Here is a 15,253-nt window from a genome sequence, read left to right on the forward strand (position 1 = left end):
AGAAAGCATTCCTAATTTTTGTTTAATATGTGCATTGAAGGACATGTCCTGGTCAAAAATGACTCCAAGGTTCTTCACAGTGTTACTGGAGGCCAAGGTAATGCCATCCAGAGTAAGAATCTGCTTAGATATTTTTAAGATTTTTAGGGCCGAGTACAATAACTTCATTTTTTGTGCACTTCGTCTTTATGTCTTTAAGACATTCCTGCAGTTTAACTACTTGGTGTTAAACGTCTATCGTTTCATTTTACGCTATCGTTTGTCACAAAATAAGCTGTTTATGGCAATATTTTTTTCATGGTTTTGATGTCACTGTAGTGGCTATATTAATTTCTTAAAGTTCTCTTTCTCTTATATTTAATATAACCACACTACAGACGGACAAGCGGCTGTTTTTATGCGTTGTGGTTAGCAACAATGATGGTAACAGCATCGCGTGTCCGCTTGTTTATGTTCCACATAAACCTTTCACAATAAAGCTCAAGATCCTGTTAAGACTTTTCAAAATAAACTGAATCACGTGAAAGAGGAGATTATTTACGGATGAGAATTAAAAAAGAGCCGTCAGGTGCTAAAAAATAAACCTTAGACTCAAACGTTCCCGCAAGTCGAGCTGCCCGAGATTAGCAGAATTTACAGAAAATGTTACATTTTTGTGATTTATATCGTTATCGGACGATAGAATTCTTATATCGGGATATGAGATTTTGGTCATATTGCACAGCCCTACTACAGCGTGCTCTAATCGCTCTAATAGGATATTATGGTCGACAGTATCGAACGCTGCACTGAGGTCTAGCAGGACAAGCACAGAGATGAGTCCACTGTCAGAGGCCATAAGAAGATCATTTGTAACCTTCACTAAAGCTGTTTCTGTGCTGTGATGAGCTCTGAAACCTGACTGAAACTCTTCCAATAAACCATTCCTCTGCAGATGATCTGTTTTACAAGAGTTTTTGAAATGAAAGGCAGGTTGGAGATTGGCCTATAATTAGCTAAGACTGCTGGGTCAAGAGATGGCTTTTTGAGTAACGGTTTAATTACTGCCAGCTTGAAGTACATAACTGATTATTAGAGATGGGGTAATCATATTTAAGACTTAAGCATTGACTTGCACCTTTCCAACATTTTTAGGAATCTCTCAGTTGAACACAGCTTGTTAAATGCAGTATTAACCTATATTTCATACCCTCCGTGGCCGATTTTCAGTTTTTACATAAAATGATGGTGTTACTCAAAGAACTACTTAAACCTTTACAGCATTTGCGTCAGACTTATTTGTGACTTATGAAATAATGATTTTATCCAACTTCTGGTTTGAAACTTGAGGCATATTAGTTTGTGAAACAGGTATTCTGTCCTCTGCAAATGTTGATTTAGCCTTGGCAGACAGTGTTCTCATTTAATGCCTGGATTAAGCTTTAAATGCATACCTTTGATGTTGGATGGTTTTGATGACAGCAGGTCTGCAAAAAAGATGCACCTGGCATACTGATGATGAGTCGACATGCTAATAGTGGCATTCAGTAGCACAACTGGCAAAATACATCCAATTAGAGGTTGTTAAGTTGGGACTGATAGTTTCCCTACAGTCACCTCAGCTGCCTAACCCTGCTGTCGGAAACACACAAATAGTATTCCAGGGCAAATCTCCAGTTTACAGAGGCGGAAGATCTCAGAGGCGTGCTGTGAGACTATTTCTAATTCAGTGGAAAAGCTGATAGATTCTCACATTTTGTGTCCAGAATCATCAGAACGGCTTCAGATGGAAAAACTCCCACAAAAAACACTGAGATGTCCATCTGTGAAGCAGTGGAGTGCTCTGTGCTCTGCGCAGTATCCGTGTTGTAAATAACCACGGGCATTTGAACACGATCAGTAATTACTGTGCTGACTAATTAGTTTGGTAGGGGTCACTCTGTGAGAAGTTGCAGCAGACTGTGCGCAGGATGAGACAATATAGACCTGAAATCTTAACAGTTTGCAATGCGAAGTATGAAAGAATTTTGGGAAATAACGAGGACGTTTTTCTGACATCTATAAATGATTGCAAAATGTGCAAAAATAACGAGCATAAAAATATATTTATGCATGCTTGATGATTTTAATATGTGCTTAGATATTTACAGAGAAATGACCCATGCTGTTAGGGGTTAGTGGTCTGATGCATGTACCCATATATATACTGTGTGTATGGAAAGATGTCTGCTTTCCTTACATTTTTAATTGCAAAAAACTGCAGTGAGACCATAACAGATGCACTGACTAACCTCTTGTTATTCTGTGTGTGTGCATGTAGCCTGGTGTAAAGACTGGAAGCCTGGTGGTTCGTTTGGGCAAAGTTCTTCTCCACAGTGCCCTGGTTCTCCTCCTCACGGTCACCATCAACTACCTGGCCAAGGTGCGGTGTTCTCTTCCTCCCTCGCTCATCTTTTAATACACTTTCTCTCCATTTTCCTCTTTTTTTTCTCCCATCATATGCTCATTATCTTGTGATCTGTCCCTTATTTCACAACACACTCCTTCCTTCTTATCCTCATCGGTAATCTTGGTTTAACATGCTGATCTTTAGTCCTGACCTGATGATCTTCTCTTTGCGTGTGTGCTTACAGAAAGCCCTCCAGCTCCAATCAGACGAGCACATCTTTAAATTCATCAAGTCAAAGTTTGCTCTGGGTTCGACCAGGTATGAACACCTCCTCTAGTCCTGACCACATGTGAAATACGGGCTCGCTCCCAAACAGTAGTGAAAACTGCATATACAAAGTCTGTATTGTGTGCACTGGTACATAACTCCTGACTTGATCCAGAGTGACTGTATTATTCACTAAGCACCAGTATTGTAGCACCTGGAGTGTTATGGTGTGTGAATAATAGATGGCCGGGTAACACTAGCAGACCTCCCATTGATCAGATACTGTGTGTGTGTGTGCGTGCGTGCGTGCGTGCGTGCGTGTGTGTGTGTGTGTGGAACAGTTCAGCCACTGGATGGCTGCTCCAGGGTGGCAGATAACACAGCTCACAGCTTGGTGCTACACAACTGGCGCTTCAATTATTCAGGAGTCTGTGGAAGATGCAGTGCATACTCTATCGCTGCCTCTCTCTGTTCCTGTTTCTCTCACTTGCGTTGACTTATTTCGTCTCTCCCAAGTGTTTCTTTTTTTAATCCCTGGAGTCTTGCACCACGTTTGCGTTTATATCAACTCTGTTTAGTTATTTATCCTCGTGGTGGTTTATCAGCATGTGGAGGATTGTAACTGCCAAGAATAAAATTAAAACCAAAATATCAGTTCATGTCATATTTGTTTAATGTTGTGTTTCTGAATTCCCACTTTTTGTTTTTGCATAATGTTGATGTACTTAATGTTATATAGGTTTAATTTATTTTGTCAGTTTGTATCTTTCATATATCAGAAGTCCAACGTGCAAAATATTGACCTAAAAAAAAGTTTATACTGTACAGACATGTCAGGGTTGATGCAATCTCATAGTTTTTTTTCTTTTTTCTTCTTTGGCCTTCTTTTGGAGCCTTTTTGGTCGAGCGCAGAGAAAGGATGCTGCAAATACCAGACAAAGGATGTTAACGACATGAGGGAAAGAGGAGGAGCTTAGAGGAGGTTCATGGATGTCATGAACGAGGACACACAGAGGGTTTTGGTGACAGCGGAGGGTGGTAGGAGCGGGGTGAGATGCAGGCAGATGATCCACTGTGGCGGCCCCTAAAGGGAGCAGCCAAAACAGGAAGAAGTGGTCATGTTATTTATTTTTCCATAGTGATTTAAAAGTAATGTAAAAAACATACAATTCATGCACATTTTTGCAACTGTCCTTTTTAACTGCACAAGTTGTGTTTCCAGATTGTGGATTAGGTCGTTTAACGTGGATTACTAACTTATCCTGATTTGATTAGAGGTTTTTAGCAGCCTGAAGGTTTATTTCTTTTAGTGCTTCAGAGTTCTTATTGTTCCTAGATTCCTAGAACTAAAGGAGTTAGTGTCCCTGCTATAGACAGTATAAAAGATTTTTGATCTCTGCAATTTCAAGCTTCATTGTCTAACATTAGTCAAATAACCCACTGAAAATGCCCAAAAGGCATTAAAACTGTGGGGAAGTCCACTTGAGTGGGACCTAGCAGAATCCTAGCTCACTGTATCAGGACACCTGCTAAAGTAGCCACGCCCCCTCTTGAGAAAATTCCCCCCACCCAGAGTTGTTATGAAAGGGAAACGTATTCATAGAGCCCAAAACATTTTGTTGTGCCACGCTGTAAACATGCAGTTTAAGGAAATAATGCATGCACGTTTTTACATGGGAGTCTGTTGGGGTGGACCTGCAGGTGGCAATTACAGTAACTGCAGTTTTTACTAAATTACACATCGGCTTCATTTTTAAGCTCCAGAAACTTGATTTAAAGGGAAAGTTCCTGTTCCTTTCACAATAAAAGTCCTGGACATAGAAATCAACTTTAATGAGTAAAAGATCTCTTTTTAAAAACCAGCAAAAATATATAGTGTTACATTTGATATCATTGACATTGATGTGAAAATAACGTACAGTTGCCAGGTAACAGTAATTTCAGTTAAACGCTATAAAAAAATTAAATATTTTTGCACACGTGTAGAAAAAAATCGAGTTTGTGGTGTTGATCAGGTAGTCGCACATAAGTTTAATATATTTTTATTATTATTATTATTTGTTGCTTCTGTTTTACTGCATTTCAGAGGCAAATATGTTTATTCATATGCATTAAAGTTGTTTTATTTACATTAAAATACACAATTTTGTGTTAAGTCACTCAGCCACTAATATTTCAAAGTGAAATCATTTAATCCAAGAAACATCCTGCTCCATCCAGTCGCCTCACAGTCACTCAGACTTATCGTATGACAGGCTCCACTTGGACCAGCTGCAGCAGTAAAATGCTGCTTGCATCAGTAACTGAAGGGCCCTCAGAAAGTGCGGTCTCTGTCAAGGCCAATTTATGGCCCTATTTCATAATTTTAAAGAGTGTAATTTGGATCTGCGCCAAACCTTTATAGCTTCCTCCTCACCGGGTTTCCATTTAACTCGACGTTGCAGTGTTTATTTATTCTCAGTGAAAAACAAACAGATGACCGCCTCTCGCCTCCCCTGCAGGGATTTTGATGCCAGTCTGTATCTGTGTGAGGAGGCCTTTGGCCTGCTTCCCCTGGACACGCTCGAGCGCCTGGCCGGTACCCTGCTGCTGTACCCCTACGTCCTCACGCTGCTTCTGCTCTGTGGCATGTTGGTGGCGGCAGCACTGCAAAACCTGAGGTAGGTGATGACTCAACAGGAAGTGGAGAGGGTTATATAAGACAAAGTAGCTCCAGATTACTCTGATCAGTCACAAAATAAAATAAAAAAAAAAAACCACAAAGCAAAACAACATTAAATTAATATTTTGTTACTCTACTCCATATTTTTTGACCCATTCATGGGCAGTTTTTGTGGTGTGGGCGGGGCATGTTGAGCTGAGGAAATACGCCTCTGCCAGAAAGTTCAGTTACCAAGAAAGTCATGCCTGGTCTGCAGCAATGTTTAGGTGGGTGGTTTGTGTTTAAGTAAAATCCAGATGATTGCCAAAGTTTCTCTGCATTGGAAGCAATCAATTATAAACTTTGTGCCGGTTCACTTTATTTAAATATACATAGCACCAGCTCACAACAGCTGTCGTCTCGAGGTGCTTTATATAAGACCCTACAGTATAAGAGAGAGAACACCGAAGACACGTTCCCCCCGCAGCACTTGGCGATAGAGGGAAGAAAGAACGAACAGAAACATATCCAGCAGAGCCTCGCGCTGTCTGGTTGGGGTTGAGGGGAAAGAGAAGAGAGAAACTACAAAGAACAAGGAGAGTAGACAGAGGAGAGGACGACACATTTAAAGTAGAGGAAAGTGATATAGCTTCAAATGATATCATGGTAATTCAAATTTGTGCTAACAGTATTTCTGACGATGAAAGAAAAAACGTACTGAACAGTTTTATTGACCTTTGCAGGCAGCAATATTTAGAAGTAAATAAAGCCAGTAAATGAAGGCCATTTTCTCTATTTTCCAGTCAGCTTCTGTCATTGATGAAACGTTAGCTAATTCAAAGTGTGAACTAATTACACCAAGGTACCAGCAGCAGCAGCATGGTGGTGCAATAGTAGTGACGCAGCACAAGTCAAATGTATGCACGAAAGTATCCCAGTGCCACGACCATGAAAGGTGTAACTATGAAACGGACTCTTAAGCAGGACCTGAGAGACAACAGCTTAAAGTTCACAGGTTTTATTGTCACAAAGGGAAGTTTCTCAAAGGCAATGTTAAAACAGGATGAACACTGGAATGAATCTCTGGCAACTCGGGACAGCAACCCTGAGAGAAAAGAGATGGGGGTTAAATCCAGTCCACAGTATGGGTGAGCGGCAAAGTAATGAGCAGAGTGGCCGTCTCTGTCAGACCAGCTTGACAAAGACGGGTAAGATATCTGGGTTTGAAAGCACTCTTCAGCTCCAGAGGAATCATTAGGATAATGATTACAAGGGCGTTAGCACAGGAGACACATTAGGAGAGTCATAGAAGAGCCTGGGAATTTAATGTAAAAGTATAAAGTTACTGCTTAACACTTTAGTTTAATGATAACAAATTCAGTTCAGTTTTAGTTATAACGTCAGACAACAGCAGTCACCTTAAGTCGCTTTATATTGAAGGTAAAGACTCTACAATAACAGGAAAAAAACAACAATCACATGACAAACACTGTCACTTGGTGACAGTGGGAACGAAAAACTCCCGTTTAATAGGAAGAAACCTCTGACAGGTTCAGGGAGGGGCAGACATCTGTCATGGCTGGTGAGGAAGCAGACAGGACAAAAAAAAGAACTAAACTAGCTTAAGTTAGACAATATTTTCACATAATAAATCTGGTTATTGTATCTTGGCCAGCTGCTTAAAGCACTGTGCAGGAGTAGTTTCCATCCATTTGTTCTTCCCGTCTGCAGCTAGCGAGGGCTCCAGCGATCCTCGCTCATTTGTTTACGTTTGGGTCGCACGTCACCAGCTGCTAGCATCTCCTTCTTAGCAGCTGTACTTGACGGCGAATTTTTGCCTCGTGCAGTGAAACACGTTTGTTGTTTTCACCTTCAGCAGGAACAGTTTTCGTGCATATTTTCCAAAGTACTCTGCTTTATTGGAGGTTGCTCCAGCAGCCTGAGCTTTAAGTAATGGATGGCTTGGGGTCAGCTGATCCAGCTCTAACTAAATTATAAACTTTATCAAAAAGGAAAGTTTGAAGAAGGTGCAGTTAGCAGGTACCCTGATGACAGGTAACTGATGAACCCTCTGATGAGTATTTCTTTACAGCAACTAGTGATAAATCAGGCAAAAATAAACAAGAGCCCATTGCTTTGGAGTTACATTTCATCAGCTCTGTTTCTCTTTTGCTTGTCATACATTCATGCATTAAAATTAAACTACAAAGGAAACCAGAAGGCTTCCAGTACTGAAACTCTTTCCCTTGCCCACAGATTCTTTTTTTCATATGCAGATATCTTTGGAGAAAAATTAGTGAAGTATAAATGAATCGAAGGTTTCGGCTCCTTCAGAAAATAGAAGAGACAAGATGTTTATTAGGAGGCAGAAGCCCAGTCGTGGTAGTCACAGTCCCCGTGTCTGCTCCACATTGTTTCTTCACGCTCTGCAAAGCCGCTCTGCCTCTTGAAGCCTCATGCGCCTGTGGTGCAAGGTGAGGGGCCTATCGAACTAATCACATTAGCATATCAACTCGCACTCTGCCGTTGGAGGCTTGGAATACTAACCTCATAGAACAAAGGGCTATTTGCCAATTCGGGAATTAATTTAATCCAGTTTAGCCCAGCTCACGTAGGAGGAAGAGCTGGATTGGATTTGTATTCAAATGGAAGCCAGTGTCCGTCTGATTCGGTGCAGGAGGCCAATTCGGGGGAGTGACATCATGCCCTCGAGCCTTCGTCTGTTTGTCTGCGTGCCGACTCCCGCAGACAGAAACGGTCGTGGGTGTGTGTATTGTTGCGTGTCCACTTGTGTTCAAACTACTAATGAAATCTGAATAATATCAATTCCACCCACCTTCCCTTCTGCCTCTCGTCTCGAGCGTCTGGATGTAATGTTTTATGTATCACTGTTGTCTCTTGTGTCGCTGTGTTTTTCGGTTTCTCAGCAGGCCTAACAGAGGTTCCACCGAGGAAAAGAAAGGAGCCAGAGAGGGGCAAGTGGCGGCATTTCGTCCAGATGTGGCCTACAATCTGCTGCACACGCTGTTCTACGGCCTCCTGGCTTTCAGCACAATGAGGTGAGACCTCGTAATTCTAGCATCATCTACATGCAGACGTCCCCAAGTAGTCGCATTCTGAGACGGGAACTCTCCAAATGTACTTTTCCTCTTGATGAGTTGATTATGCAAAGTCGCGAGCAGATGCTAAAATCCAAGTGCCTCTTAAACGCCTCTCACAAAGTGTCTGAATGGTCCGCTTTAGCCTTGATCAGCCCTCAGCGCCAAGTACCATCCAGCACCACTCACAGCAGACGCAAAAAGAGTCGATACAGCTGAACAATCGATAATTAATACTCTGACCCCCCCCCTTCAGAATTTTAACGAAGACCTGGTGCAAACAAACGGCTAACGAAGCTCCATCTGCCGTCTCTCCACTTACCATAAATTATGTTTTTTAAAAAGAATCATTAAATTTTCTTATTTATAAGGTACGGTAAATAGTTTCAGTTAAGTTGCTCATTTTAAGTTACTTTACTGCTGTTTCAGCTTGTGTTTATGCTGTAAAGACGTCCAGAGCAGGCCACTGTTGGGAAGAGTCTCACGGCTGTGTGGCTCAGAAAGGTTATAACTTAGAACTTTTTATTTCATTTCGCCTTGTAAGTACACAATACTATTTCAGCAAGCAGTTTTTTTTTCAATAAGGATTTTTCACTGGCTTTCAACTCCTTCTTGTAGTTTTTAGTTTTCCACTGTGGCTCAAGTATACATTTATTTATGTGCTGGTGAGAGTAAGAAGGCTCGTTTGGTTTGTTTTTGCAGTCGGTGTGTGTCTCAGGCAACCATGTTGCAACCTTTCTCTGGAAAGACGGAGAGAAATGGTTCCAGAAATAAGATAAGATATAGGAGGCATACTGTTTACATGTGCGCTGGCTTTGAAAACCATCTTCTTTGAGATACATTTGTTTACTGTATTTACTGTGCTCTTGTGCGATATTTGTACAAATGCTGTTTGTACATATGTTCGGAGTCGGATACTAAGAGCCTTCTTTGCTGCTTCTTCCTCTCCTGTTTTCTGGTGGCACACAGACGTGCAGTGGTCTGTTTCTCTGGTTAATATTATGGCACAATCCACTGGCAGGTTCCCACCGTGGAGCAGCAACACCTCTGAGGGTGTCTCGGCTTGCAGGTGCCAGACTCAGAGGCCCGACACCAGTGCTGGCACCTCGCTTTACCGCCGTCTTTCTTGTGGTCGACTTTCATATTCAGCCTCTTCTTCTTAATTTCCTGAATGTTTTGGCTTGCCCGGCTGCAGCCTTTGCTGCTGTGACATGAGATATTTGCTCTTATAATATCAGAACTGTGACCACCAGATATCATTGGTTTGACCGGCATCGGCCTCTACACCGACTACTGCAGTTTTCAGTTTGGTGTCGGCTCTCGTTGGCATTTACAGTTTGTTCTTATTTAAGTCATTTTTTGGATGAACAAACATTTTATTCAGTTTTTCTTTTATGGGTTTGTGTGTGTCTGTGTGTGTTTAATCAGGTGAAATTATTAATATCAGGAGCTACAGTGGGTATATCATTAGTGATGTTGTTCAGTCAGTTTCAGTCGATTTCTAAAAGATGGATATTGTGTGCTAGCACAAAAGTTCATTTCCCAGCAGAATGCTTCTTGTACCTGGAACAAGTTTTATTCTCAGTATCAAACATGCTATGACTCACTTTAGCTTTTACTTATAGCATCTATAATGTGAGCATATGGTGCTCCTAAAGGCCCCGTGTGGGGTTTATCATGACCATTTATTTACTCATTAATATCTTCTGTAGGAAGGTAAAATACCTGATCGTCAGCAGTCTCTGCACAGCTGTTTCTGTCCTGTTAGCAAACATGTTTGGATAGTTCTGTCTACTCATTAGTGGTTAATTTCACATGCATGGAAAATTCCCTTTGTCACCTATTTTTATCTCCTTGCTTTAAAGGTTTGGTTCTATAAAAAACAACGACGCTTTTTGCCGTATCAGTAGCTCTGCAGTGTCAGACAGTGTGACTAATACACCCTGTGGCTTGAATTTTTTTCTCTCCCCATTTCGCATCTATAACCTCGAGCACAACAAGCCTCCCAGACCTGACTCCAGTCGTCTATTTGTAATTGTCAAGTGGTTTTCATCGCCACCATCATTAGTAAATTTTCCGGCCTGAACGCGTTTCAGACTGCAAACACACGCTGACATGTACGATTTATCACTAGGAAAGTATAATTGTGTTTTAACTTTAGGCTCTTTGTGAGGAGTGTCAGGAAAACCATCGAGATCACCAGTGGAATTACTACTTCCTGTCCCTGTAGTAAAAGAAACCTGCAATTACTCTGTTAAAAAAGAAACTGGAGTTTTCTGGTATGTTGTTTATAGCAACTTGGCTATGAGGGTTTTATAGGTTCACATAAGTAGCTTCATTTAAATAAGAGTCTGTCAGTAGCTGGGTTATTCTCTGTGTAGGGAAATGTTGATAATAATTGAATTTATGTGGTTAGCAGGATTCAGAAAAGCAGGTCTATGCAGTACTGTTAACACTTATAGTTCACACAGTGCTTTGCTGTCACAGTTGGTAATTTAAAGTACTGATTAAATTCCCACAAAAGGAGCAAAAGAAAAAAAAAGTCCTGAAAGCTTTTAGCACAGAGTCAGGTAGGGCAGAAAGTGACACGTTTGATTTCAGCACTTTCTCTAAAATGCTGATTAAGAGAGAAAAGCCAAAAGTGCAGAAAGCCATTTGTTTCTGTCAGACGGCTCCTTTGCATTAAAAAAGTATTGAGATTTATTTCAGTGAGGCTGCACTTCTTTATGCCTCCCCCCTCGCACGGCTCCATCTCCGCACCTGTCAACAATTTTTCAGCTCATTTCATTCTCCCCGTCTTCAGTCTTCTGCTCGCTGTGCTCTGTTTAATCTTTTTCTCATTTGTTTAGAACTCTTTGCTTTAGACTTCATGTGCTTTGGATCAGAACTTAAAAATAATGCAGTGTTTTTGGCACCAAATCAAACTCAACCACAGCGAAACCATTTCACTAACTCGTGCGCAAAACTGCAGACGAGTTGGTCGTCTTGTTTGAATTCTGTGTCTGTGCTGAGGGAACGTCCTCCAGTCCAAGCTGTATAATTTGTCTGTGTCATGGAGGCTGGGATCTGTTTTCTTTTTTCTCCTAAGAGGAAGACTGTTGAGACACGAGCACTGCTTGATATGGCTTCTCCTTCTCTCTTTCTGCCCAGAATGAAGTATATATGGACTGGCCACATGTGTGCGGTCGCAGCCTACGGTGTCTGTGGGACCGAGCTGTGGACTGTGCTTCTCAGCGCTCTCCGATGCAACACGAAGCTTCTGGTACGAGCTCACATTTTCACTTCTGGCTCCAAATAGTGCTGCAGGGAGGATGGGTGGTAGGATCTTTGTTTACGATAATCTCCAAAAATTCCACTACTTTATGTCCTCTGAAGCATAAATACAGTCATCAAAGCTAGAATTCAAATATTAAAAAACCTAATCTGCAATTGCAGAACAAAATGTGCTTCACCATCCAGGCTAGTCAGGGTTGAGTAATCTCAGATCTTGTTCCATTTAGATGGGAGAAATTATTCATTTGTGAACTAAAGACAACATAAAATATAAAAAGGATAACTATATTTATCCCAAATGTTGGGAAATTCCAGCGTTACAGTGACTAAAACTGTAAATGCACTTTGCAATTAAATGGCCCGATTTTGCTTGCCGCTGAGTTGAGGAAGAGGTGAATTTCTACCAATCAGATCGTGTTTATTCAAATGCTCCACTGTTGCCACTGACCAATTAAAACACATTATGCTAATGTCCCATGGGAGCGAGGTATTTGCTTGCGCATGAGGAGATATTGTGTGTGGATACAGTTGCTAACAGGCTCTTCAGGCTCGTCTTGTGAGCGGCTGCCAAACATCCAGGATCTGACCAGCTCGTTCTTCCCAAATCGAACACATTCACTGCATTTACTGCACTGATCAGTAGCTTTTCTCTCGTCTGTGTCACATTAAGAGTGATTGCAGTCCCACGTTGATCCCACGGTGCCGTTTAGGTGTCGCTACCTGTAAATGTGACTTCCAATGGTTGCTGATGTGGCTCAGAGTCTGTTAGATGTTTAACTAGTTGCTAACCTGTTTGATGTAGTAACTTTACATACACACTGCGTGGCTGATGACATGTTCTTGACCTGCTAGATGAAAGTGCACGTGCTCTGAGCGCTACGTTATATCGCGCTTCCACAGATGAGTAAAGAGCTGTTTTAGCTATTACCCAGTGCCAAAGGTCGTCTGTAACCACAGTGCTGTGCTGCTGGCCACTGGATAAGCACACTAGAGCACAGCCAGTTCAAATTCTCTTCATCAGAGTAGTTTCGAGCAAGCAGGGGAAAAAAAGACGACGGATTAGATCATTTCTGGCCGGGCGATTGGACCGAACAGCTTTCCAGTCACTGAGCGACTTCTAACTGTCGTTTAAGAAAAATTTGAAGTGTGTACTTTGTTCTCAAACATGTCTCTGAACGTACTGAGGTTTGATTCCCAGTTCTAGTAACACTGCACATTATGCCTGTCACCACCCTCCAGTGTGACTGACATTGATCTCGTTTAAAGCTCACTGTGAGGCGCCCTTGAAAGATTTTTCTATCTTTTATGATTTCCTGTATTGATGTGACGGTGAACCATTATGCTGCTGAATCCACAGCCTGCACTCTGAGCGTGTGCCGGCATTGCCAGTGAGGCCACTAGGTGTCAGTGTGGTCACAACAGGACGGCAGCAGGAATCAGATAAACGATGGTCGGGAACAAAGCTGCTCTATCTGTCTGTTATCTCACTCCGTGCTCATTTTTGGTATATCTCTGTGTGGCTCTTTACTTTCCTCTGCTTCTGATACAATTATTTTCCTTCATTTCATTAAAGTTGTTTTCTTTCTGTCATTTTGCAGTTGAGGCTTGTCAGATATGTCGTTCCTGTTGTGATGATCGGTTTCCTGTATTACAAGGTAGGCCATTTTCTTGGTGGTTTGTGCTCATACCTTTTATTGGAGTTTTACTTCTGGAACCACATGGAACGATCTGAGGGAAAGAAAATGGGCTAAATGGAAGTTACGGAAGAAAATGATGAAAAGCAATTGGAGCCTAACAGGATACTAAAACGATTGCTTCCCCTTTATTTATTTTACTGTTGGAGGAATCTAAATAGCTGTCGTATTCCCTGTTATGTTCAGTGAAGCAATAAGATGTTATCAAAGATATATCAGTGGGTTTGATACTCTGCTTATGGCTTCATAAACCGAATTTTCCATCACTTGTCTTTGTCTTTTTTCCCTTTAGTTCTGGCCTAAGCTGATGGAGGAGTTATCAGAACTGAGGGAGTTTTATGATCCAGACACCGTGGAGCTCATGACCTGGATTAGGTAGGCGCATACACCGGCGTTCACAAATCCAGAGCGCACATCATATTGAAGCAAATTTGATTCGCTTGTTCCTGCAGATCGAGTTTCACCGTGCCTCGTGTCCTTGATTAGTCCGCGTGTGAGCGTGTCCGTGTGCGTGCATGCGTGTGTCTCGGCGCTTGTTTGTCGGAGAGTCTGTCTGATGAGTGATGAGAGCTGATGGATATCCATGAATAAGACATGGGAGTGCTGGAAAGGACCCAGCTGTTGGCAGAGCTCTAACCCACCTCAGGGTCTCTGTTGCTGGGCTTCCGATCAAGAGCATCACCCTGATAGGCTCAGAGATGGAGCTGTGATTTGGAAATGCTCCGAACTGTCGCTGATGCTGCTGTGTGTTTGCACATCTGTGCGCGCGCCTGTCATTTTCTGGTCGTCATGTTGGATGCACAGCGCTGGATTGGCCGCCCGTAGTGCATATCCTACATCTGTGCAACTATAACATCTGGCCAAAGACACAACTCTCAGCTCTCTGCTTAGTGCCTGTTAAATTTCTCATTTATGTTCCACTTACACCAGCACAGACAAGTTGGTTTAACTGGGATTGTTGGCAAGGTCAGTAGTTATCAGCTGGGTTTGCAGCTCTCTCGCAGACCTGAGGCTGAACGCTGGTCAGACGCTGCGCAGTGCTGCTGGACTCGTTAGGCATTCAAATTAAGAAGCGAGAGATAATGAAACATTACGGCTGAGTGTCAGGAATGAAGTGGGATGCAGTAGTGGTGCAAACTGAAGCTGATCGTGTGCTTGGTCATTAAGATTTTCATCCTTATCGCTGATATTGTAACATAACAAGAACGATATGCTAACTTATGTATTTTAAATCTCCGTTCTAGAATAAATTAGAAAAAGTGACTTATGGTTTTTCCAGAGGGGCTGCTAATAGAAATATTATGACACCAAAGCACCTTTTTCCTAAAACTTGAGTGTTTTCTTTTGTTCGTCACGTCAGGGCTGTGGGTGTGTTTGTAGGCATGCTGAAGGAAAACTGCAAGAACCACATTTACAGCTGTTTTTAAGCCTTCGGTTTTCTGTAATTTTGCCTTCCTGTCGGCCATTGTGAGAGAGCGCAGGGCTTAGTCAGTATTCCCACTTTACATTTTTGCATTTTACATTTTTTTTTACAACACTTCCACACATCTGCTGCTCTAAGCAGTCCAATTAAAAGTGTTAATGTCTTTGAATTCTGTTCATTCTTTAATGTTATGTGCAGGTATATTGGTAGTCTTGTATGGATTCACAGTTGAGTTTGCACGATTTGCAGACTGTGTTCCTCCGTTTAAGTTAACAGCGTCTTTAAAGGTCGTTAATTTAGGATTAACCAGCTCTTGGTTAGCTATAGCTGATTTGTTGTTAGCTAGTCGATTTGATTTGCTGAGAATACGAGTTTGTGGAGGGAAAAGGCAAGTTACAGGACACATTGTCTGCACGATTGTGATCTCTTTTGGCAGAGAGAAGGGGAACTTGACACTTTTTGTGTTTTTACATTCCTGCTGTCACCAGT

The 15,253-nt window shown here is 41.9% G+C and overlaps 1 protein-coding gene across 4 annotated transcripts in view; it reads left to right on the top strand.

Moving 5' to 3' along the window:
* dpy19l3 (dpy-19 like C-mannosyltransferase 3) overlaps window positions 1–15,253 on the top strand; it is a 69,137-nt gene that overhangs the window by 30,422 nt on the left and 23,462 nt on the right. For 2 of the 4 annotated variants that reach the window (XM_082547962.1, XM_082547960.1), the window contains 7 exons: window positions 2,300–2,401; window positions 2,613–2,686; window positions 5,137–5,295; window positions 8,204–8,335; window positions 11,525–11,636; window positions 13,246–13,302; window positions 13,634–13,716. In XM_082547962.1, coding sequence (XP_082404088.1) covers window positions 2,300–2,401; window positions 2,613–2,686; window positions 5,137–5,295; window positions 8,204–8,335; window positions 11,525–11,636; window positions 13,246–13,302; window positions 13,634–13,716 — 719 coding nt within the window. The remainder of the gene's footprint in view (window positions 1–2,299; window positions 2,402–2,612; window positions 2,687–5,136; window positions 5,296–8,203; window positions 8,336–11,524; window positions 11,637–13,245; window positions 13,303–13,633; window positions 13,717–15,253) is intronic. The other 2 variants (XM_082547963.1, XM_082547961.1) reach the window with 1 other exon arrangement.

This window comes from Aulonocara stuartgranti, assembly GCF_965226115.1.
Source record: "Aulonocara stuartgranti genome assembly, chromosome: 1".
Classification (NCBI taxonomy): domain Eukaryota; kingdom Metazoa; phylum Chordata; class Actinopteri; order Cichliformes; family Cichlidae; genus Aulonocara; species Aulonocara stuartgranti.